Genomic DNA, 25,372 nt, shown 5'->3' on the forward strand with positions numbered 1-25,372 from the left:
ACAGCAGTATTCCCAGCACTTCGGGAGGCAAAGGCAGGCAGATTACGAGGTCAGGAGTTCGAGACCAGCCTGGCCAATATGGTGAAACCCTGTCTCTACTACAAATACAAAAATTAGCCAGGCATGGTGGCACGGCTACTCAGGAGGCTGAGGGAGAAGAATCGCTTGAACCCGGGAGGCAGAGGTTGCAGTGAGCCAAGATCGTACCACTGCACTCCAGTCTAGGCAACAGAGTGAGATTCCATCTCAAAAAAAAAAAAAAAAAAAAGTGAAAGAAAAAAAGGGTATTTGCCAGATATTTCAAAGCCTCTGGATGGCAGGGACTGTCTCTTAGTCATCTTGGTACCTGTAGTGCCTGTTCCTGCAAGCGGACCTCTTGAAGACTCCATTCATTATAGGAAAACCCTTTAAGCCCCTGAAGAGTCCAACAGGGGATTCAAACTTAGCTCATATTCTTGCTGTGGTCCTCACCTCAGTGTTCTTTGGCTCTTCAGTAAGTTCTGCAGGCCCAGAAGCCCTTCTTTCCTTTCTGACCAGTTTGAACTAGCACAGTGGTTGAGAACTTCTGCTACATCTTCAGTCTGCCGCAGATAATGGGGAATGCCACCATTCCTGGAGCCATATGAGCGCTCAGAGCAAACACTTGAGGCATCACTGTTGGCATCATCATCAGAATACATCCCATATGGCTCATATCTCCTCCTCACAGGCTTCTTCTGACAGGTCCAATGAGGGATGGGAGTGATTGAGAAAGAAATAGAAAGGTGAAATGACCGTGAGTCATATCAAACAAAATCTACAACAAAGAGTTACGTGTAGAAACACATATGCATACACACACTTTTCCTGTGCTTATAGATGACGGAAATACAAACAGAAAAGCAGTTTTCCATTAGGTAAAATAACTAATAAGCAAAGCACTCTGTAGTAGAGGGGAAAGAGCACTGCCTCTAGCACAGTGTGTGGACTTTACAGGAGGACAGACAGATCACAATCCTGGTGCCAACACGGACTGGGCTGCATGACTTCTGAAAGCCTCCTAGGCCTTTTGCTTTGGTTTCCCCGTCTTTAAGACAACAATAATTATACCTATCATACAGGCTTGTTGTGAGGATTAAATGAAATTATATGTTAAATATTTCAGCTGGGCACCTGGCACAATGCAAATACGTGCAGCCAACAGCCCCTCCGCAGGCAAAAGCAATATATCTTGAGCACGGTCTATGGATAAACTTTTGTGAATATTTATGTTTCCTGAAAAAGTCAGAATTTGAAATGTCAGTGGCAGAAGTAGCCCACGTAAAAGGATTCCTAAGTCATCTCCCTCTGTTGCCCAGGCTGGTTTCTAACTCCTGGCCACTTTTATTAAAGACTTAGGGTTTTGAAACACCAATAGACTTCTCTGAAAGTAGACTATGATACCCACTTTATTCATTTCTCTGACCCTGAATACAAAACTGCTATACCCATAAATATGATATAGCAGCAACTATATAAAATTGATAGAAGCAAAACAAATAGCTATTGGCTTAAACCATACAAATACACTTCTCTAATAATATGGCAAATTATTATTAATCCAACTTGCTCAGGACTGTTCTGCCTTAAGCCTACTGTCATAATTATGAATAGCATCTCCCTTTTAATCTCAAAAGCATTTTTGTTTGGATAATAAATTACATGGTCACACAAAAACCAGATTCCTAAAATAAGAAAAATGTTGATAAATCCATTCACGAAATCATGACGACGTAAGAATAGGCACAAATTGAGTTAATAAAATGAAACACTACTAGGCGAAGGAGCAGAGCTTGACATTCGAAATAAATACTAAAACAGATGTACATGAAAGGTGACTGACTCCACCATGAATAAAGACAACAATGATGGTGAATCACTGTTATGATTCAACAAAATCATTTTTCAGATCAGAATTTCTATACTATATTTTTTGGTTTTCACTAGCTTCTGAAAGAAATATACTTGCAACAGAAGAAATAAAGTTGTAAAACAAAAGTTAAAGCACTGGTACCTTGCTCCTGGAGTCTCCTAACAGCTGTAGGCGGGAAAATATTGAAGGATGGGGAAAAAGCATAGAGAATTATGTCAGAAGCATATGTAGGGACTGTTCTTGCAACAAAAGTGTACAGCAAAACATATCTTAGCAAACCAAAAGTACAGGTTAGCAAGCGTTTCATATCAAGCGAATAATAATAAAGAATGCTTTCAAAATGGCATTTCCTAACCCTCCTCCACGTCTCAGAAGACCTTCCAGTAACTTGCTGTAATTCTTCGCTAAAACTTTCCCCATACCAGTGAGGCAAATCTCTAAGGTCACCATTAATTCTATCTATTCTTCTGAGACATTCTGTCTGGCACCATGGTGTCTATTCAGTGAGGCAAAGATTCTGTACCATTTCTGTGTTTTCTCTTCAGAAGCAGGTCACTTGGAGAGACTAAGCAGTTTGGACAAAAAGTAACAAGGGCAGTATGAATCTAATGGGAGCTAGAGCTCAGAGAAAAGCTCAAGTCAAGTTAAGCCAAAGCTCAAACTCTCAAGTCCTATTCCGCCTCCTAGAACTTTGCACACAGTCCCTTATGCAGTTCTTTAAAGAACTAAGGAATTCCCCTGACTTAAGTGGAAGTCTCAACTAAGGGCTTCACATCCATCATTTCCCACCCCTTTGACCTCCACTTCCCAGGGTCTCTGAACGAGTAAGATACAGATTCTAAATGCTGCAACTTGGAAGGACAAACAGTTTCAGAGAATTCTGTTCCAGCTCTTGACTCTGAAAGCCATAGTTAGAGCAGTTACCCTGAACTCTAGCACCTGCCAGAAAAAAGTCTTTCTATACATAAGGTTGAGGAATACACATGGCCAGGCAGCTTGCCTACAGGAAAAGCATTATGAGAGCAGCAAACTGCTTGCTCACAGATACTTGTCAAAGAACCTGACTGAGCAGGAATAAATGAGGGCAAGACAAGAAGGAATGAAAACTGGAATCACCACAGCCATAAACTGTAAAATGTTGATCTGACAAAACATGGCTGGATTAAAAACTTAAGAATCTGAAAGCAGGATATTACATACTTTTTTCCTTTACAAGAGAATAAATCTTAAAACAGCAAGAGCAAGGCCAGTGATCAGACAGTTCTAAAGAACATCCATTTCAAATGCTGAGCACATAAACCGGAATATGCAAGAGACTGTGTGACTAGCTGAAACCCGTCTTTAAAAAGCAATTGGACCACAAGCTGATTCTACCAAGGAACTTTTTGGTATAACCAAAAAAATTAAAGGATCCATGATCATTTATGGTTTTCAGATATTACACTATAATGATGCAAAAACATACTCCACCATTGCTTCACATCCTCAAAGATTTAGGAAAAACAACATAAAATCAAATGGACAAGATAATAGAATAAATGCAAGATTTGCAAACCTCAAACTCTATTACCTATTATTATAATAAAATGTCTAGGTTATGCCATCAAAGTCTGTAAAGCAATAGAAGCAACAGAATGGAAAAAAGGAAGTGCCAGTGGGGGAAAAAAAAAAAAAATGGTTAAAAAGAAAAAAAGAAGCCCAGTGACATCTGAAAAGTCCAGTGTCATCAAAAGCTCCTTGATACTGAAGAGCACCAATAAGAAATACTTGACGCTAATATTTTCTGTAAAGTCCATTTTCACTTATATGTGTGCAGAGATAAAAGTTTAAGGAGCAAACAATAACAATATAAATTTACCCAACAGTTACACAATTTTAAAGAGTGTCAAAGATGATTTAATAACCTGATTTGGGGGCAATTTCCTGTTAAGACAGAGAGAAATGCAGATGAGTATTTCAAAGAGACTCTGTTTACATACATACTGTGCCTCTTACCAAAGCATCGGCAACAGCAGCTTCAAGATCTGTACTTGTGCTCAGAACTCTCATGGCATTCACAGAACCAGGTATTCTTCCTGGCTGGCCAAGCCCAAATCGATCTATTTAAAAAACAAAAGCAAAAGATGTGTCACTTTGATTGAAATTATCTCAATTCCTTGCAAGGACTACTGCCTCTTCCCACCAAGTAGACAGAAGCACTGAAAAATCTCTAGCCAATTTTAACTACACTTGACTTTACCAGTGGTAGAGGTTAAGCTGTTCACATTTAATGCTATTGTGCCACAAAGCACTGTCACTCGAAATTGTTCAAACATAATATTTTATTATTGAAAAGTTTCTGAGATATGAGAGGGAAGGGGGAACTTATGGGGGCTGGGCTATGAATTGAGTCTTTTAATCTATTTAGCTTTCCCTTAGAGGCAAGTGGCCTTGATGTTTGGTCAAACTAATTAGGAAGCTTCATGGTTTCATAAGAGTTCTAATGCAATGTGTGGTAAAAAATTAAAATTTGAAACAAATTGATTTCTGCGCAAATTTTTATTAGTGTCACTACTGTTTATTGCTAAGCTCATTTTAGATATTTGTTCGTCATGATGCCTGTGTCAACAAAAATTACTTAAAAATCAATTTATTAAAATTAATAATCACCAAAAATCTTGCACTTTCACTGATGAACATTAAAAATTTAGATAATATAAGTTTTACTTGGGTTCCTCAAATAATTTAGAATGGTAATCTTTATACAGATAAACAAAATAACAGAAAGAATCCAAAGAATTTAAAACAAATTTAGTAGTTCAAACAACGATTTTAAGTTTATTTGTGATCATGGAAATGAAAACTCACTTTTTAAAGTCCCATTAAATCAACTGACCAACCTGCCTTAGGAAGTGCTGGAGATTAAAACTATACTAGGAGAAGGGCAGTGTAAGTTGTATCTTCATTAAGTGTGTTATACATTATCTAGCAGTAAAAAATTTCTTATTTAAAAGTCTAACATATAAAAACCTTTGGAAGAAAAATGTTAAGATAAAATATTTTCTCTGTGTTAACAAATAAGACATTGTTTGGACAAGGAAAATCTCTATGTTAGCCACATTCTAGAAGCATCTAGAATAAAAGGGAAGCTAATTTTACATGAATTGATCTTTCCTATAAAACAATGTATTTACAATTTTATATATGTAACAAGACAGTGCCTACAAAGCTAGTGAACTTAAAAAGTGAATTGTTACTTAGCTTTTCAAAAATGTCAATTTCAAAATATTATACCTTCCACCACCATAGAAAGGGAGAAAAATTTAAAAACTGCTAATCAATAGTTATACAGTCATGAATTTTTTAAAAGAAACAAACACTGTATGTTATACTATCCCCTTTTTTAATGCATTTGCTGGTCATTCCAACTGTCACCTTAGCCATTATGTTTAAAAGGTAATGTGCCATAGAAACTAAAAAAGGCCATTAAAAGTTACATTTATCTATATTTATCAGTTGAAATATGAAACAAGTGTAAATGTGAGATTTACTGTGCACATATAGTTTTATAGACGATCCTTGTTCAAGTTTTTTTCATTAAAAAAGGGTAGATAGTAGATTTATGAGTAACAGAATGAAAGTAATTCAATTATAAGCCATTAAAAAAGTACCCAGCATAAACTTAAATAAAGCGAAGTCTAACAAAATTAAAAAAAAAAAAAAATCTCATGCCAGCAATTCTTGCTCCAGGGAGAATACAGATTTTTTCAGACACAAAATTAAAACTATAAGAACAATGCAATTATTCTGTGCTTCCAAGATGCATCCAGCTTTGCCATACACAGTGACTACAGACCGTTTGATATATATCATAGACAATTGGAATTTCAAATCTTAAGGGGAAATGTTTATCCAGATCTAAGCAAAACTATAAGCTTTGTGTTTTCACCAGAGCAAAATCTGTTCCATATTCTCAAGGCTCTGATACTATTAAAAGTTCAATTTTTCCAAGAGATGAACACATATGACTGTGCTCTCAGTCTGGCCCCTAATCTTCAGGGAAATGTACATAATCAGAATATACAGAAGGCAGGGCATGGTGGCTTTGCCTGTTGATCCCAGCACTTTGGGAGGCCAAGGTGGGTAAATCGCTTGAGCCCAGGAGTTTTTTAGACCAGCCTGGGCAACACGGTGAAATCCCGTCTCTACAAAAACAACAGAAACTAGCTGGGTGTGGTGGCACGCAACTGTAGTCCCAGCTACTTGGGGAGTGAGGTGGGAGGACCACTTGGGCCCAGGTAGCAGAGGTTGCAGTGATCCGAGATCATGCTACTACACTCCAAGCCTGAGCAACAAGTGAGACCCTGTTTCAAAACCCAAAAACCAAAAAACAAAAACAAACAAAGTATAGGGGGCTTCATTTAGAGGAAAAAAAGAGAAAATACTGGACTCAGTGAATTGGTAACAATTGTCACCATCAATGGTCTGCAAATTCATAGATTCTACCTTACTCAATTGAGAAAACTGTAGTCATTAGGGACTGTTAGCATGAAATCTAACAAACTGATATATTACTGTACGCTTACTTTTTGCCACTGTGGCTAACCACTGGATGTTGAGTATTGTTAAACAGAACTGAGAGAGCAGGTTTGGGGTTTGCAGGCTGCAAAGGATACCTCTGGCCTGACTTGATTACCTGAATCCTGATCTTGTTTTTCCATAAAACTTTGAGAACAATACACTTATTTTCATACATATGAAATTATGTATGCTATAATTTGCAACATTGTTAACTAAATGGTACCTTAAAAAATGTGAACGTGACATTAATAACTAGCATTAATATTTGGCAGTTTATTCGGAGTAAAGACTTTGGAAGGGAATCTGTTGGGTGATATCCATGCCCCCTTGCCCCACAGGAACCCTAAATAATACCTAATTTTGGTTATTTTCCTGGGGACAGAGTGGCAGGAAGGGAATTACTTCCCTGTTTTTTGTTTTGTTTTAACGTAAATATGAATACTGGAGAAATGATGTTGTCAAACAGGCTATAAAGCATCTACAGCCTATTAACAGAACTATAAACATTCAATAACTTAAAAAAATTAAAGCACATTGGGGAAAAAAATATGAGGTGCATACATGCCAAGTGCTAGCCGACACAGATGAAAACAAATGTTAACATGGGTGTGAAACTAGAACATATGAAGAAGCCAAGTCATGCAGTTAGCACTTGTTCACCTGACTGCCCAACAGATTCAGCAGTGGAGAGAGCACTAGTGGACCTGGAATGACGTCGAGAGGCTGCAGGTAAAAGGAATGGCAACACCCACAGGATTAACACAGAAGTACCAGAGACAGAAAACGCCACAGTCCAAAGGAAATGCAGGGACTGCTACCAACAAGGCCATGTTTTCTCATGAGAAGAAATGGTGCTGGATATGAATGGACAGCAAGTGCCAGTCCCCAAACTCCACAGTGGCCAGCTGGCTCTCGCACAGCTATTAAACACACAGGCACAACAAAGGCACTCTTAAAGGTGCTCCAAACTATGCATCAACCAACTCGGACTCCAGGGTTATATTCACGCCATGAAGCCTCTATCAGCCAGTATGGAAATATGCAACATGAAGAACAGCAGGAGTCACAGAGCACCGTCTACATCCCAGAGTGGAACGGCAGTAAGACGGATTGTTAACTCAGCTCACGAGATGTTTTATCAGTACGTGATGCATATGCAACCATGCACCAAAAACAAGCATAGAAGTTCATAATGTTACTTCAACGGAAATAAAATGAAATCACAGGAAGGGGATTCAACAGTTGGAATTCCATTTTCCCCAGTCAAAATGTTTGTTGTTCTGTTGCATGAATATCCTAATTATTATTATTACTATTATTTTCAGACAAGGTCTCACTCTGTTGCCCAGGTTGATGTGCAGTCGCGCAATCATGGCTCAGGATCAAGCAGATCCGCCTGCCTCAGCCTCCCAAGTAGCAGGGACTACAGGGATGTGCCAGCACACCCGGCCTTTTTTTTTTTCTGTAGAGACGAGGTCTCCCTATGTTGCCCGGCTGGTCTCGAACTCCTGGGCTCAAGCAATCTGCCCACCTCAGCCTTCCAAAGTGCTGGGATTACAGGCGTGAGCCACCACGCCCGACCATATCCTAATTATTAGTACTTGTGTAATTGTTGGAATTTGGTTGTATTAAGTTTAATGATTTTCCCTGGAGAAGCAGTTACAGTACACTGGTCATGAGTACCAGCTCAGTAATGCAGCTGTAAACCCTGGTTGGACCACAACTAGCCACAGGACTGACCTTGGGCAAAGTACTAAATCTATCTGTGTCTCAGCATCTGATCTGTAAAATGGTGCGAATAATGGTTAATGGCACCTACCTCTTGGGAGTTACTGAGAGGATTAAAAGAAGCTATAAAGCACTTAAACAATGGTTAGTAGCGTTGGTGGTGGTGGTGGTGGTGGCAGTAACAGTTAAGAGCAACCTCCAATTTACGATCTGACATTATAGTACCATTTTATTAACAAATATTCTTAATGAGCATATTACTTCATCAACCTGAGGAAATACATGCTAAATTCTGTCCTCATGTGGAGAGAAAATAACTTTTAGAAATAATTATGAAATAAAGACTTGGTTCAAAACATTAACTTATTGACTACAGTTCCATGCAACATATGGCTTTTCCTTAACCTCAGGAAAAAACAAAAGATAATATGCTTCCATTCATTACTCTGAAAAATTCACAGTGATTATACTACAGAAAATTTATAGGTTTAACAAAATAATACTGAGCAGTGCTACATTTTATCCATACTACTATTCTGTACATGTTAACGCTCTCACATTCAGTCATAAAATACCAATACCTCAAATTCTTTAATATAATTTTTAAGGTCCATGTTACTTTATAAAATGTGCATCCCTATGGCACATGTGGTATTAAAAAACAAAGATTACCTGGCAATTTTTACCAGTTTGCAAAAAAAGGAAAATATCCCTTTCTCAAGATTCACAAAAATTAAAACTAAATTGGCAAAGAATATTATAAAATTAACACTTTCCCTAAAAAAGGAAGTTGGTAAAATATCTTGTGTTAAGACTGAAGCAAACTATACATTTTTGTACAAGCACATCACTATCTTGATAGTTCAGACTGAAATAGTTTTTAAGCAGTACCTGATATGCAGGTTCCTTACCAAGTGGTCCTTTGGTTCAGTTTCAACAGAATATTCTAAAAAAATCTGTCATGCCATGAGTCCTCTGTCACATTCACAAGTTAACACCCAACACTGGAATCCAAGGCAGACCCACTTATGTGAAAGCCTAATTTACAGCAGCCCCAGAGCCCTTATTTCCCTTAATCAAAAATTCTCACCATAACCATATACATTCATACCATCAAAATGGTCCAAAACAATAAAAATGCAAACTTAAAAATATATATTCACTAGAATATAAGTACTTTTACTCTTTTTTCGTTGTTGTTAAAGAGTTGGCTATATAAGTGGATTCAAAGAAGCACTGATACACGATCTCACTAATTTCCAAAAGGGGTGGGAAGAGATTATTAAAATTAATGAGCTAAAGAAGGAATCTTCAGAGGATGTGTAGTAAGCTCCCCTGAGGACAACAACCTTCTGGGATGTATCTTTGAGTTCCCAGGTCCTAACCCCAAGCCTGGAAATAAATGATTCAGAAACATCTTCTAATCACCCTCCCATCAAGAAGCCCCAGAACAAGCATTTAATATATTTTCAAGGAACAGATGAAAAACACTGAATTATCCAAACTACTTCCAAATGAGGCAGGCTTGAAGTCAAATGTGAATTCAAACCCTGGCTCCACCATTTAGCTGTGTGATCCTGAGAAAGTGGCTTATTCTCCCTAAGACTCTGATGATGATGACACCTGTCCCAGAGGATGAACAGGGACCACACAGCATTATGCTTGCTGACTGCTCCAAATGGTGTGCGTACACATGAGCAACGCTGTTGTCCTTGCTGGACATAAGTTTTAGGGTTAGGTTTAACCTAAGGAGGGGAAAGGCATGATACAAAAATTTAGCTCGAAGAACTTAACTACTGCCCTGACCACAACAGAAGACATGTGCTGATGCTAGAGTTTGTGAGGACCCACACCTTCTGCCTTGGTAGTGGCAATTACACATTTCAACATTCTGGGTTGTCACCAAGACAGCTAAGCAGATCCACTTAATCAAACAATGCACAAAACAGACAAGATTCACTCAACCACTCAGAGTTCAATTGGGATCTCAAGAATTCAGCACACCTCGCCTGCTCCACGTGCCAGATACCAAAGGATGCTTCCACGGACAGTATAAAAATAACAGTACATATTTGAAAGGAAAACACTGAATTGCTTCTAAGAGACAAAATAACGAATAAAGGACTGAATTGTTCACTCATAAATAGGTTGTTCAGAAGGTCAAATAGTGAGCAAGGATGCAAAGATATACAGCCTTAATTTAAAAGGAAAAATCACCAGTTCATTCAGAAAAAAAAAAAAAACATCATTGCCACCTCTGATTATTGAGAACTCTGCTGTAATGCTTCAGACTGCTGTGGAACAGGTGACATGCAATAGGTAAGCTGCCCCACTCAGGGGCTCATGCTAACAAGGTGGAACACCTCACAACAGGTATTGCCTCGCTAAATCACGGGGACCGTCTAGTAGGGCTTTGGCATGTGCTTACCTGTTCTTTTTCAGAATCTCATTAAGGACAATGGGTCATAAAGAAATGTATCTAGATTTTGATTATCGATACTGATTAGGGAAAAAAGATCAGAAGAAGTGAATAACATTTTTAGAACGAGCTAGGTAGAGGCAAATATTAAGACCTTACGCTTTTAACATCCCTCTTTCGTAGTGACATGTATAGTTTTCAAAAGACCAGTTATATAAATACATAGTTAAAATTAACAGACTGCTGGAGTCCAAAGATCCATATAATTTCAGGTCTAGGTCTAATTATTACAAAATGATTTCTACGTTTATGCTTATGAAGAGGAAAATGGACATCTGTACAGCACTTAACATGGCAAGCAGCCAAAAATAATTATTGAAGAATACAAAATACTCCTTTTCACAAAAGTATGTGCTGACAGATGTCTTTTGGGGATCAACAGTTTATACTAACTAAAAAGGGTTTATTATGTGTCCATTTTAGAGAAGGCAGGACTATTAACACTAAAAAGAAAACTCATTTACTTTTCTCAACATTATTGCAATTGTACTTTTGTTCCTTCTTTGAATTAAATTACATACAGACTGATCTGTAGTAGAATTAATGATAAATTGTAAAGAGTCAATGACTCAGAATAAACTTTGGATTAACTTTATTTTTAAGCAGCAACTAACTTCGGCTGAGTTTTGCCTTAGGTTAGAAATTACAACACAGATGGGCTTGCCTGAGAGCAAGTGGTCATCAATGATAATAGTACAGAGTGAAGTGGTGCTTTTTTCCTCTAATATATAAAAATTCGAAGTTGCCAAAATTCAAGCATGCAGAGGGGGACAACGGGGTAACTAAGGAAGAGGAAAGAAAGAAGAAAGGATCACAAGGACAGTAGAGGAGGAAAAGCAGGTCATTCCACCTAGCAGTGTCTTGGACAAGCAGGGTAAGGAACTCTTTGCTCCTCAGCCAGCGCCTACGTGTACTCACCAAGTGGAGGAAAGCCCCGAGCAGGGCTTGTATCTCGGCTGCTCTCACGGCTGGTATCGCGGCTGCACCCCTGACTCATGCTGGGTCGAGGGATACGGCTGCTCCGTGCTAGCGTGCAGCATGAAGGGTTTCAGAGAAGGTGAACAAGTTTAATGAAGACAAAAAAACTCACAAAATGTCAGTCACATTTGGTTAATGTAATTACAATATTGTTCACGCTGGGGAGTTCTGATGACTGAGCCACCTATCCATGCTGAGGACTCACTGACTGACATGCCAACAGGGGAGGGTCTGGGTAAAATGTGATTATGCTCAATGCCTCAGAAAGCTGTGAATTTCAGTATGAAGGTGAAATTACACCTAAATGTAAGAAGTGAAAAGAAATCTTTCCGAACAACAAACTGGCATCAGAAAATACAAGATCAAAGGCCTTTTAGAAACGATCAGTTTTTATGAGTTTAGCAAACTTCTCAACAAGAGGACAAAAAACCAAAGCTGTATTCATATGCACTTGTTTCTTAGAAAGGTAATTTAATTTGGATTAACAAACAGAATAACCATGTCGGTCACTGAAGTCCATGAACTTACCTAATGAAAAGGAAGAGGGCTCACTGCTCCCAGGCTGGCCATCTTCACCAAGACAAGCCGTAAGGGTTGACACAACCAGACAGCCTACCCACTCCAAGTAAGCGTGCAGATGCTTCACACATATCCAATTCTCGAAACCAGCGGGTAGAAAAAGTGGGGACTGTTATCCTTTCCTTTACTGATCCCAACATTTTATCCCTGCTTTTTCTATGAGAATCCAAAAAGATCTGCCTGTGCTCTACCAAGCACCGCCACTGACCCAGTCTTCGTCTACAGCAAGTAGACCAATACTCTCAGTACTTGGGGGAAAGATCCCTCCACTGACCTGAGAACAGCAAATAACTTTCTGATTATCTACGGATACAGTTAATCATTCTCATGTTATAACACACCGAGACTACAAGACAGAACTGCATGGATAGCCCAGGGTCTCATAAAAACTGGGCTGTGAAGCTCAGAAAATACCCTTGTTTCTCCATCTGAGAAAACGGAGATACATTACTGGCAAAATACTCCAAAACCACCTTAGATATTGAATACATGTACGTGGACTGCCTAATGTAATAGCTGATGGGGACAATATATGCTTCCATCTTGAGAGGATGGACTGGAAAAAATGTCAACAGATTTTAGAAAATACTTGCATCACTGATCCAAAAACAAGTATGTTTCTATACTGCAACAAACATTGTCTATTATTTAAGAGCAAAGATTTGTTATACAGCCAAAGTATAACAAGAATGTCTTATAAACCAGAATCATAACACTCCGTGATTAAAAAAAAAGAATATGAAAGGGAAAACCAAAGCCAACTTTCTACCATGCTCAGCTGCTCAGTGCTAGAGTGGAACTAGACTCCGAAGGCATTTAAGTGAAATCCAAACGCTTAGTACTGGTCGGGGAAAAAAAAAGAAGTCAAGCACAGGAACATAATCTCAACAATCTAGACATAAAGGGCTTTATTTGGGGGTTCACCAGAAATTCTTAAGCTCTCCTTAATTTTGCCAGAGCGATGTGAAAGCACTGAATCTTTACTCAAAGTAGTAGTGACTATTTAATCAGCAATTCTTGATGACATTCTAAACAGCTCCTACAATGATGACAAAAGGAGATGCCAAATTAAATGCTTAAAAAACTAGGGAGCATGTACTGGCTCTACCAATATGGAAAACTTAACTAGAATGTACACAGCAATACCACTCATCCTTAGAGAACCAGTGCCAAATCTGAGCCAAAAAGTGACCATTCCAGTTCCACGCCATCTCACTGGTCCAGCCACTTGGCCTCTTTGGGTCTCAAGCCTCCCATTAGGAAAACGAGGAAAAAGAACACGTCTCCTCATTTTAAATGAGAAGGGTACTGTGAGATAATGTGCATCCATAAGTATTTCCAAGTCTCTTGCTGAAAAGCACACGTGAAAATTTTGTCGTATTCCTCCGCCCACTCCAACACAAATAATAAAAAAGCTATAAAAAGTCTTGATAGTTGTTTAAACAAGTTTGTGCTTAGTTGAGCATTTTCTTAATAGTTCTTGCCTGATTATTTCTGAATTTTTCCCAGCCCCATCTCCTTCCTTAAATTCATATACATGCTAGAACAACGGGGAAAAAATGCCCTCTTTTTGGTCTGAGTCTGTTTTGTGAAGACAATAAAAAGCATCGACAGTAGTAAACAGATATGCTCTGAAATAACCATATGCATAAATTTCTTAACAAGGTTTACCCCCTAACCCCCGTATTTTACCCAGAGACAGTTCATTCACCCATTTGAGCTGATTTTCTCCTTTAATATATGGGTAGTAGCAATATAAAGAAAAATAACTCTGTCTGTTTATGATTTTGTGAAAATATGGCCACAGTTACCCTAAACTTCAAGAGCTCTGGCATCATTTACTCTTCAAAGTAAATCTAGTGGTGACATCAATGGTTCAAATGTTAAATAATTTAAAATACAAGAGAAATACAAACTCACTTATACTACTACTTCGAAAGACTAAAATAAAAGAAGAATTTAAAATAAGTATATTTATTTATTTCATTTCTTTCTTTCTTTTTTTGAGATGGAGTCTCGCTCTGCCACCGGAGCTAGATTGCAATGGCATGATCTCGACTCACTGCAACCTCCGCCCCCGGGTTCAAGTGGTTCTCTTGTCTCAGCCTACCGAGTAGCTGAGATTACAGGTGCACGCCACCACGCCCGGCTAATTTTTTGTAGTTTAGCAGAGACGGGGTTTCACCATGTTGCCCAGGCTGGTCTCAAACTCCTGAACTCAGGCAATTCACCCGCTTCAGTCTCCCAAAGTGTTAGGATTACAGGCGAGACACTGCGCCCTGCCTATTTTTTATTTTTGAGCCTGGCCTATATTTTATTTTTGAGACAGTCTCCTTCTGTTGACCAGGCTGGAATTTGGTGGCACAATCTTGGCTCACTGCAATCTCCACCATCCAGGTTTAAGTGATTCTCCTGTCTCAGCCTCCTAAGTAGCTGGGATTACAGGCACGCACCACCACACCCAGCTAATTTTTCTATTTTTAGTAGAGGTGGGGTTTTGCCATGGTGGTCAGATTGGTCTCAACTCCTGACCTCAAGGGATTCACCCATCTCAGCCTCCCAAAGTGCTGGAATTACAGGTGTGAGTCACTGCACTCGGCCTAAAGTAAGTATATAAATGATTTTTTATAAATGAATTAATTAGGTGATCAAAACTAAAAGAAAAAAAAAACCACCAAGATAATTTGTCTCTTTAAGTGCCAGACTAAATGTTCTATGTGAAAATATGTTACAGAGGAGAAGGCATAAGAGGGAGAGACAAGGAAAACATACTTGTACTGTGAACTTCCTAAAAAAGCAGTATTCCTAGGTACTTCTGGGGTCTTCTGCTTACACGAAATGCTGGGAAGCCGTAAGATCCATAAGATACCCATTTGATTGGTTTACATTTCTTGATAGACATTCTACCCTACTTCAGTGTTTTAATGGTAATGTTGACTTTTACATCTTAAGGAAGGGTCCAACCAGGACTCATGAAAGCAGAATACAAGAGAATTAATAAAAACCACCAGAAGTTAAAGACATGAAATGTCTCTCTGCTCTAGACATTTTCATGTCTTGGTCTTAGACAGTAGTCTCATTTCACAGTTCAAATGAACTATTATTAATGTTTAATTATTTAAAAGTATTTTAACCAGAAAACTTTAAGAACATTTTAAATACACATCCACAGAATGAAAGCTGCAAAAATATCAAATGTGTTTTCATAGCCTTTCCATAGATGAGTGGCAGAAGAGAACAAGGGCAAACTTCCAAAATATAATCACTATAGATACGGGTGATTTATGTGACTTTATTGTATCTATAAAGTATTATCTTTAGGACATACAGAAATAAAACAACTTAAAAATATATTTTCCTACTTGGACAGCTTATGAGGGAACAAATCACCAAGAAAAAAGAGTAGCAGGGATATATTTTGCTTCTTGAATATTCGACAGGAATTACAGGCTGTTTTGCTTAAGAAAATTTAAATGCCAAAGAAGATCCTTGGCATTAGTTTTAAAACAAATGAAAAAAGAAAATTTTGTTAAGAAGTATCATTTAAAAAAAAAAAGAGGTATAGTTGAACCATACACAATTTGTAGATAACTACAATTAATTCTCAGTGCAAATTCCAAACCTAGTTTAGCTATCATTAAAACTGTTGAATTTGTTGGTTTGGGAATTATAGAAAATATTCCTAAAAGATGTTCCTCCTCTTTTTTTCAACAATTATATTGAAAATTGCTATACAATGAGTCAAACGTTAAGAAACACAGGCATATATCCAGTATATACTAAATGATAATAGTAATATATAATCTATTACTGAATAATGCTATTATGTCTGCCACCCTATTAAATGGAATTTCTAAGCAATACCACAGGAAAAAAATGAAAATACATTTTATTCATACATATTTCTTTATATGCATATATTCTCACAATGTGTGGAAATTTAAAGAAAATATCTTCCTTAATATAAACTATATGTATGACCTCAAAGCTCCACACATAACTGATCCCTTTAATTAGGATCAAGGAAGTAACTTTCTTCAAATAGTTTCAAATAACTCTTTGGAAGGGAACAGGCTTAAGTTCCTACTGATGCTCCATAATACCTGTTTTAAAAACGTATAAAATACTGTCTTTTCAACTACACACAACTCAAACGTCTTAGTTAAAACCATGGAACACATTAGAATTACGTTAGATAAATGAAGTTGGGTTATTTCCCAGTGTTCAGAAGAAGATTAAATTGGCATCTTCAATAATATAAAAAGAAAAAAAATCTCAAAACAGTAAAGAATCTTTAAATGTATAAAACTAACATGGATTGCAGACAGACATCCTATAAACTTAAACAATTAACTACGGAAAAACACAGCTAAAACATAACACCTAGGTTTAAAATTTTCCAAACACAAATATGTTACAGCATCAGACATAAAATTCAGATATTCCAGCTGTGCCCTTTTCTACTGTTGTATCCACATCGACACCCAAATAACTTGTCAGCTAAGAGACCACACTACGCAATGCCAGCAAAAAGCTGGCATCAGAGAATTACTAAAACCATGAAATACTTTCTACTTGCTTTGGAAATAGGATTTCAAATCACACCTTATCCATTCTTAAGTATCTTCTCCTGCCTTCTCGTAGCTAAGGTGGCCTTCAAAGACTTCTATGAGCTGGACTCTACCAGTCTCTGCCCCCAACTCCCACCCACTCTGACTTCCAGTACAGTAGCCGAATGAATGACATACGGCTGCCTCTTGCCTGACTGCTTCTGCAGATGCTTCTCTCTCCTCTGGAAACCTTTCCCTCATCTCCCTACCTGGGCCAATCCCATCTTGTACTTCATGGAAACAGAACCTACATTGGGCAGCCTCCCCTAGCAGGAAATCTGGGGTGGCCAAGGGTCTAAGATACTCCTTTTTTAGGTCATAGTTTTGATTATGGGGAGCACCCCGTCATAGTATTTGTCTTACTGTCTTACATTTCCACCTCTCCCCAACAGATATCAAGCTTTTTGAAGTCAGAATCTAAATCTATGTCATGTATCTTCTAATTCTCAGGTCTAACAAAGTGTCTGGTACATCACAGTAAACACTGTTGATGAGATAAATGAATAAATGAGAAAGATAAGCCAACACAATGTAAGAATACAGTAGTCTGATTTTATATTAATACATTTTACCCTTAGGAAGTAAAGAAGTCATAGAGTATTAATTTAGATTTTTTGTATTATATCACCAAGACTTCTAAATTTTATATTAAAAAAGGTAGTGTATGAATTAGATTTTAATGGAGTAAAAGGTATTTAAGCTACTGAGAGTAATTTACATGATTCTACACACTATTACAAAGAAGCTAAGTAACACAAAAATAAATATTATATATTGGTTTTAATCAATTCCTAGCTTTCATGCTTAAGCAAATCTATGTCAAAAGTAACTATACATATTTTCTAACCATAAGTTTCACCAATTAGATTAGAGAAGATCAGAATTAAAATAAGTGTGGACCCTAAATGTTGTTTTTGAAAAATTCATATAGGTTAATGTCTACTTAGTGCTAATCAGTAAAAGGAAAATGAAAAGCAACACTGCTTCTAGTTGTGGGGGAAACACCTTATTTCCCCAATTCCAATGCTTTGTACAATGACTGTAAAATACAAAAGCCTATAATGACATAATTCCTTCCCATCAATTTGAATGGTTAAGTCCCACATATTTTTCTAACTGAAACCTCAATATGCCAAAATCTGTATAAAGCACACCCAGGCAAAGTGACATCCTCAGTTCAAAAAATAGATCTATATTTCCTACATTAGACATAGTCATTAGCTTATAATCAAAACTACGACCAAGCTGGGAATGGTATTCCAAGATCTTTGAGAATCCTTACCTAATCCTATTCGGTTTGGACTTGTTTCCCGGCTACATCCCTGGCTCCTGGGAATCTTGCTTCGCTTTTCTGAGGATGGTGTCACAGGTGGGCCTCGTGAGGAGCCCCCAGCAAGTCCACCATAACCACTTCCCAACAATTTTCCTGGAGAACTTGACCGGCTGCCAGCTAAAAGTGAGGCAAAATGACAATAAATAATACATGTAAATGTAGGAATGAACTATAATACTTTCAAAAGCCAAGTTTTACACATTAATTTGGCTAAAATACAGAATTTTATATAAAAATAAATTTTTATTTGGTGGTAATTTTTTAAAATGTAGGAACATAAAAGACAACTGAATATCATAAAAGAATATACTTAGAAGAATTACTGGTAGAATAGGCTCCTTATTCCACAGTAAATATCTACAAATACCACAGAGGTGTTTATTATTGTTCTGGTTTTTTTATTCTGTAAGAGCTGATTATGTTAAAAATCTTAGGTGTCACTGCTAGAAGGGCAGAAGTAGAACTATAACAATTTTCTTAAGCATTAGCTACAGAAAATAGATCCAGGAAAATTCTATTAATCTGACAAATGATATAAAAGGGAGTAGGGGGATAAAATAACCAGAAACCTGGTAAATAAAAATCACAAAATAAGATAGAAGTTCAAACATACTAGTTAATCATCACAAATGCGGCAGGACTAATTCATCTATTTAAAAGAGATTAAGACAAGCCTGGGCTGGTGGCTCATGTCTGTAGTCCCAGCACTTTGGGAGGCCAAGGTGGGGGGATCACTTGAGCCCAGGAGTTTGAGACCAGTGTGGGCAACAACAGGGAGACCCCATTTCGCCAACAATTTTTAAAAATTTGCCAGGCATGGTGGCACATGCCTCTAGTCCCAGCTACTCAGGAGACTGAAGTGGGAGGATCACTTGAGCCCAGGAGGTCAAGGCTGAAGTGAGCCATGAGCACACCACTGCACTTCAGACCAGGCAACAGAGCAAGACCCTATCTCTTTTTAAGAAAAAAAGAAAAAGAAAAGAAAACACAAAGTAAAATAAAATGAAATTCTGCCGTCTGGTATTTTTAAGAGTCAAACAATACACCACAAACAAAAACAAATAGAATAAAACACAGCATTTAAAAAAGACAAAGAAGGATATTTAATATTTATGAAAGAATAATTGTTCATGAAGATACAATAATCATGAACCTTTATGCTGCAAACAACACAGCTTTGAAATATAAAACTAAAAAATGATAAAAGTACAGGGAGAAATGGAAAAAGCCACACTTACTGAAAGACCTCATGGAAAGACTAATACTACTGAAACACTATATACCTCACAGAAATTGACAGAGCAGTCAAAATTGTGTCTGTGTACGTATATGTATGTATAAAAACACACACTTCCCACACACACATATATATCCCAACAAATAGAACACACATTCTTTTTACCTTTCCACACAAGAATATTAAAAACAAAAATCGTGTATTAAGCCTCAAAGTAAATCTTAAAAAAAAGTCTACAAAAGTAGAAATAATATGGACCACAATCTCTGAGAAGTATGCAATAAAACTGGAAATTGAAAACAAATAATATGGCTGATAATTTTTATTAATAGATAAGTAGCTAGATACATATATTACTATTTCTTGTGGGACATAATTCTCTCTCAGAAAAAACAACAAAATTTTACGCATCACACCAATACACTCAAATGGCAATCATCTGCATTGACAGATTACCTCCCTAAGTAGAGAAGGCAATACAATTCTAAAATATAAAGGATACATTTATTATGTACTAGAATAGAATGACCCAGAGGAAGAAAGCATTTGAAGCAACACTTACCTGTAAATTTATATGTGTGTTTATTTTAAATATGTATTATTTAAAAATAAGTATTATATAAACCAAAACCACCATCACTCAAATGAAACACTTAGGTGAATACTCACAAAAATTAATAGTTTATAATGATTTAACTACAAATTGAAGTGAAAAATCATTATAAAAACCAATGAAGAATTTGTCTAAGGACCTATTAATTTTACCCATAAAATTTGAGCATACTAATAAACTATTAAACTATGTATAAAGGGGAAAGAAATCCATTTCAAACTCTAGAATTTGAACACAAAGAAAAATGCAGAGAGATTAACTAAGCTTACAATAAAGAGAGAAATTAATATTGTGCAAGGAACATGGGGTCAGGGAGAATGCCAACAACAACAAAAAAAGGCAAGAAGAGAAATGGCTTACCACCAGCAGGATTAGCAGATCTGGATCCTTGATTATGAGAGCAGACCAAAGGACAGGCAAAAAGTGGATTAAAAGACAATAACACAATACAGAAGGTCAGCATGCAACACAACACAAAGGTCTTTGTTCACAAATACATTAGCAAAACAGCTATATTTCCTAGGACTTGTTCCTCCTATTTTTGTACTTATGTTTATCTTTGTCATTCTACATTAGCATTTATTTCACATCTGTTCATAAAACACTTTTAAACCTACAATGTGCGAGGCTCATATCTGCTTTCTAGCTTTAAGCAACCTGAGGGAAGTGATTGTAACATACTCATCTGTGTATCACTACCATCTTCAAAAGTGCTTACCACATAGTAAGTGCTCAATCAACATCAACTAACTGAAACTGCTGTTAACTAGTTTCACCTATCCTGACTTCCCCTAAACCTCAAATATTTAAAATATGCCAATTATTACGGGCCCTAAATCTAATATTAATGAAGCCTACTTAGTATTAAATCAGGACTATGAATACTAGTATATCTACATCTGTGATATATATGCTTATATTTACCACTTATTAAAATAATTGTTTAAACTTTTAATTTACATGCATAAGTTGAAAGTATAGGCTTGATCACTGGCTAGTGTGGTCACTCTTCCTGAGTATAATTTGGTGAGTGAAGTAAAACTAAGGAGTTTTAAAAGGGGAGCCCCAAGGCTAGGTACAGTATTTTTATAAGACTGAAAAATTAAAGGTGTATTATCACCCTAACCACTATTAGAGAAGGAAGTGTAATCTTCACCACCTGCCAAGGTAACCTACACATTCCTAAAACCTACAATATAAGAGAGAAAACTACAGCATTGACCTAGCTGGGGCAGGGAACCCCAAAGACCCCAATGCTGATAAACAGCATTAGAATGAAACATGTAAAATACTGTTCAACCCTCAGCCTCCACAGAGGGAAGTAACACTGCATAGTTACACGCTTAGACATTTTTTTATTTGGCTTAATTTCATTATATCAACCTAGATTCTGAGATTTGAACACTTTTTGTCAACAATTCCTTTGCAGTAAAATTTGACCCATATGTATGAGTCAAATAACCTTTTCTGTCTCCAGGCATCACTAGGGTTCAACAGAATAACCAGAGCCAAGAAGTTGTTCCCAAGATAGACACTTCTGGACTACACTTGTACCCTGGATCTGAATGAAAACCCAGTTTAAGTTCTACAGTAAGGAGAGCATTCTTGGTCTTAATGGACTCAAGCTATCTTCAACTGCATCCCTCATCATGTAAATCCATTCCTAGCCTTATTTCCTAAACCTGCTGAAGTAGACAGGGATCAAGGATGCTCAACTTCAGCTAGGATAGGAGTCTGCTGATCTGAAGCAGTTATGACGATAAAGCTTGTGTCCATTTACTGTCTATCACATGCTAAGCTCCTAATGCTCATTAAATCCTCATGAAAACCCCATGAGGGTGGGAATTGTTATCACTCAATTTACAGACAATGAAACAATGGCTCACAAAGGTTAAAAGACTCACCCAACATCACACTGGAACCAGGATGCAAACCCAGTTTTGTCTGACACTGAAGCCCATGCTTGTAGTGTATCACACTACACAACATAACCTAGGCCACAGGAAGGTTCTGTAGCCTCACCAAAGGCAGCACTATAAGTGATCTTCTGCTTCTTTGCAGAAATTATATAACATGAGGACTGCAGTTATCAAAGGGAAAGAATTTAAATTCAGAAGGTGTTAAGTAAGGCCATTCTCTATACTAAGAGAGCTCTTAAAGTTTGGACTCTTAAAGACTGAGCACTCTCTGCAACAGACAGTTCCTTGGGTCACAAAGGAGGCAGACAAATGTCAGCTAGTGAGGGCTATGCTGTGGGACCATATGCAGCTCCTGGGGACAGGAAGACTTCCTTCCCACGCTCACCTTGCCCAGGAGCACTCTTGCTACCCAGCTCTACTCGACACGCACAGAGGGGAAGCAGGCCCCTTAAAGTTTATGTGTGGCTGGAAAGTGAGACATCAAGGCAGGATCTGAAGAGTGGCCAGAATAAACTCATTCCAGCTGTGGCTGCTTTCATGGCTAAGGCTAACAAAGCAACTGACTGCACATATACAGAGACGCAATCATGGAAGCAGCTAGGCAAAGCAAGAGCCCACATGGCAGGAAGAGAGGTGTGGGCTGCAAATGTTAGAGCACAGAATTAAAGGGGGAGAGCTTTTAATGGATTTACTTATTTACCACTGGAAAGAACATAGCATTAATAGTTTTCTGCCCAGGTACTGTTCTAAAATTACATCAGAAGGATTCCTTATCAATGCAAAAATGAGTCACAGAACAGGTTAAGTTACAATTTGACAGGCTTCAAAGGAGGGAGAAAAACTACATTTTAATGTTTAATGCTTAACAATACAAAAACGTAAATCACCTGGACAGGAGACAAATGTATGCCTGGAATGTTTCATTTTTTAAGCTTACCCAACAAACAGTAAGAATACTCACAGTACCTTAGAGCCACAAAAAATGTGTTTTTCCCTCTGAAGTCAATATAAAGATTGTAAAATGTTCAACCGCAGAATGAGCTGTCGAATAAAACTGAGGTAAGCAAGAGCATAAAATATGTTTCTTACGCTGGGACTGTGAAACCACTTTAGCGCGACTGCGGCCCCGGTTATCAGGTGTAGAGGCGACGTTGGTGGCACTCCCAGAGCTTTGCCGTCTTGTGCGGATCCGACCTGGAGGACACAGCAAAAAGAGCGTTTCACAACATTTCCAGTAAGTGCCACCTACTCCAGAAAAGAACCCACACCCCAGAAGAGAGACACTGACCAGCCAACTACAGGGGAGCAACAGCGTGTGTGAGCAGATCCTCCACACGAGGTCTGCCACGCCCCCCGGGTGAGAATGCACACACACGTGCACGTGATCCACGCATAACTGTTCTACGGACACAGGAGGAACTCCTGAGATGGAGCCATGGACCTGCAGTTGTTTAGGTTCCAAGTATTTTAGTATGTTATCTCTTCAGACAAGGAAGTGATATCCATTTAAGGACATTTCCCATAATTTTTTCCAGATTAAATTTTCTTTTCTATGGTCTACGAATCTGGCAAATTTCCAAAAATGGAAAATATTAGCTGTCACTGTAAAAAAAAAAAACTCTAGAAAATAAGAGTAATGCAAAAAAAAAAAAAACAAAAAAACCCAAAAAAACCCAAAACAAAAAAGTCTACCTTCTTAACTCAGCCATCATAGAAGCGATAGCTCCCCAGTGAATAAACGTGTTTTTGATATGTAGCATTAAACTTCTATTTTTAAAGCATGTATGTCAGTAAGTTTCTAAGATAAAGAAAAGATAAAGCTAAAAAGAGAGAGACAGCTAAAAAGAATCAGTATTAGGAGTACTAAGAGAAATGATGGCCCACAGATAATTCAATGCTGTAGGCAGTTATGAAAAAATTACAGCAATTATTGAATCATGAAGACATAAAACTAAAAATGAATTCAGAAACACAAAATCATTAGTGATCAGACTAGTATGATTAGAGATTAAACTTCAAAAAAAAAAAAAAAATGGGCCTTTTTGGTTTCCAGAGAGCACAAAATGCCTCTCCAGTCATAACTCAATGGGAAAAACACAACCAACTTGAACTCCCACTGGCTTTTTATGTTGTTCAAAATCAATTCCACCCCCGCAAGCAAAAAAGCTTACAGAGAAGTAACGCAGAAAGCAAATCCTAAAGCTTGAAAGAGGTTCAAGAAAGAAAGGTAAAGAGCAATGAAAGAAAGCTGGCATTAAAAAACTAGTAAAAGTAGTTAAGAACCAATGGCTTTTAATAACAGTTTAAGGAAAAACTTATACACAAACTCTAGAATCTATGCAGAAGTGAAAAGCTATACCATTTACTAATAACTATATATGAGTCAATTCAGAATCCTCACAGCACATAAAGTAATTACTCCCATTTTACAGATGAGAAAACCGAGAAACAGGGAAATAAATCAATTTGTCCAATGTGACACTACTGGTCTATATACCTGTGCCTGCCTGGCTGGCTGGCAAGGCTGAGTGATGACCTTTGACTTTCCTAAGGAAGTCACCGAGCTAAATCAAGGCAGTCACAAAGGCAAAGTGAACATGAAAAACCAACTGAATTTAAATTCTTAAACTCATTATAAAATATTTAAGTCACAAAGATTTTTTAAATGAACATGTATACTTATTTAGCTTAAAAAATAAAAACTCTCTTTGCTAACCCTCTTGTATTCTACTTTCCCCCAGCATTTGGTAACATGATCCTAAACGCAGTGTTCAGCATTCCCTTGTTTTTTTTTTTTTGTAAATACATGTTTTCACAACCAATAACTATGTGGTTTTGTTTTACATATTTAGAAAGTTTTAAAATTATAACACAACGTCTATATTTTTCTAAAGCGTACTATTTTGCTAATATTTTACTGGAAAAGTCACTTATGTATGTATGGATAAGAGCGGATATACTTTACTTTTTCCATATAACTAATTAATGTTGAAATAAATTTACTTAACAGCTTTCTTACTGATTAAAATGCCACCTTCACTGTTTATCAAGCAGCACTTATGCGTGTCTGGGTTTCTCAGCCTTCTAGTCAATGTGTTCATACCTACACGACATCACAATACTCTGATTAGCTTTTTATTAACTAATTAATTAATATATGAGGCAAAGTCTCTTTCTGTTGCCCACGCTGGAGTGCAGTGGTGTGTGATCTTGGCTTACTGCAACCTCTGCCTCCTGGGATCAAGCAATTCTCCTGCCTCAGCTTCCCACTGGCACACACCACCACACCTGGCTAATTTTTGTATTTTTAGTAGAGACAGCATCTGACCATGTTGGCTAGGCTGGTCTCCAATTCCTGACCTCAAGTGATCCACTCGCCCTGGCCTCCTAAACTTCTGGGATTATGGGCGGAAGCCACTGCACCTGGCCTGTGATGAGCTTTTTT

The 25,372-nt window shown here is 37.5% G+C and overlaps 1 protein-coding gene across 8 annotated transcripts in view; it reads right to left on the reverse strand.

The window, feature by feature from the left end:
- Positions 1-25,372, reverse strand: part of CLASP1 (cytoplasmic linker associated protein 1) — a 313,075-nt gene that overhangs the window by 69,097 nt on the left and 218,606 nt on the right. For 2 of the 8 annotated variants that reach the window (XM_011941646.1, XM_011941644.1), the window contains 6 exons: positions 23,017-23,121; positions 20,369-20,395; positions 18,108-18,275; positions 3,887-3,990; positions 2,033-2,056; positions 472-716 (listed from right to left, as the gene is read on the reverse strand). In XM_011941646.1, the coding sequence (XP_011797036.1) occupies positions 472-716; positions 2,033-2,056; positions 3,887-3,990; positions 18,108-18,275; positions 20,369-20,395; positions 23,017-23,121 (673 nt within the window). Of the gene's footprint in view, positions 1-471; positions 717-2,032; positions 2,057-3,886; positions 3,991-11,576; positions 11,685-18,107; positions 18,276-20,368; positions 20,396-23,016; positions 23,122-25,372 lie in introns of all 8 variants that reach the window. The other 6 variants (XM_011941642.1, XM_011941643.1, XM_011941648.1 and 3 more) reach the window with 6 other exon arrangements.

This window comes from Colobus angolensis, unplaced genomic scaffold, assembly GCF_000951035.1.
Source record: "Colobus angolensis palliatus isolate OR3802 unplaced genomic scaffold, Cang.pa_1.0 Scaffold20, whole genome shotgun sequence".
In the NCBI taxonomy this organism is placed as follows: domain Eukaryota; kingdom Metazoa; phylum Chordata; class Mammalia; order Primates; family Cercopithecidae; genus Colobus; species Colobus angolensis.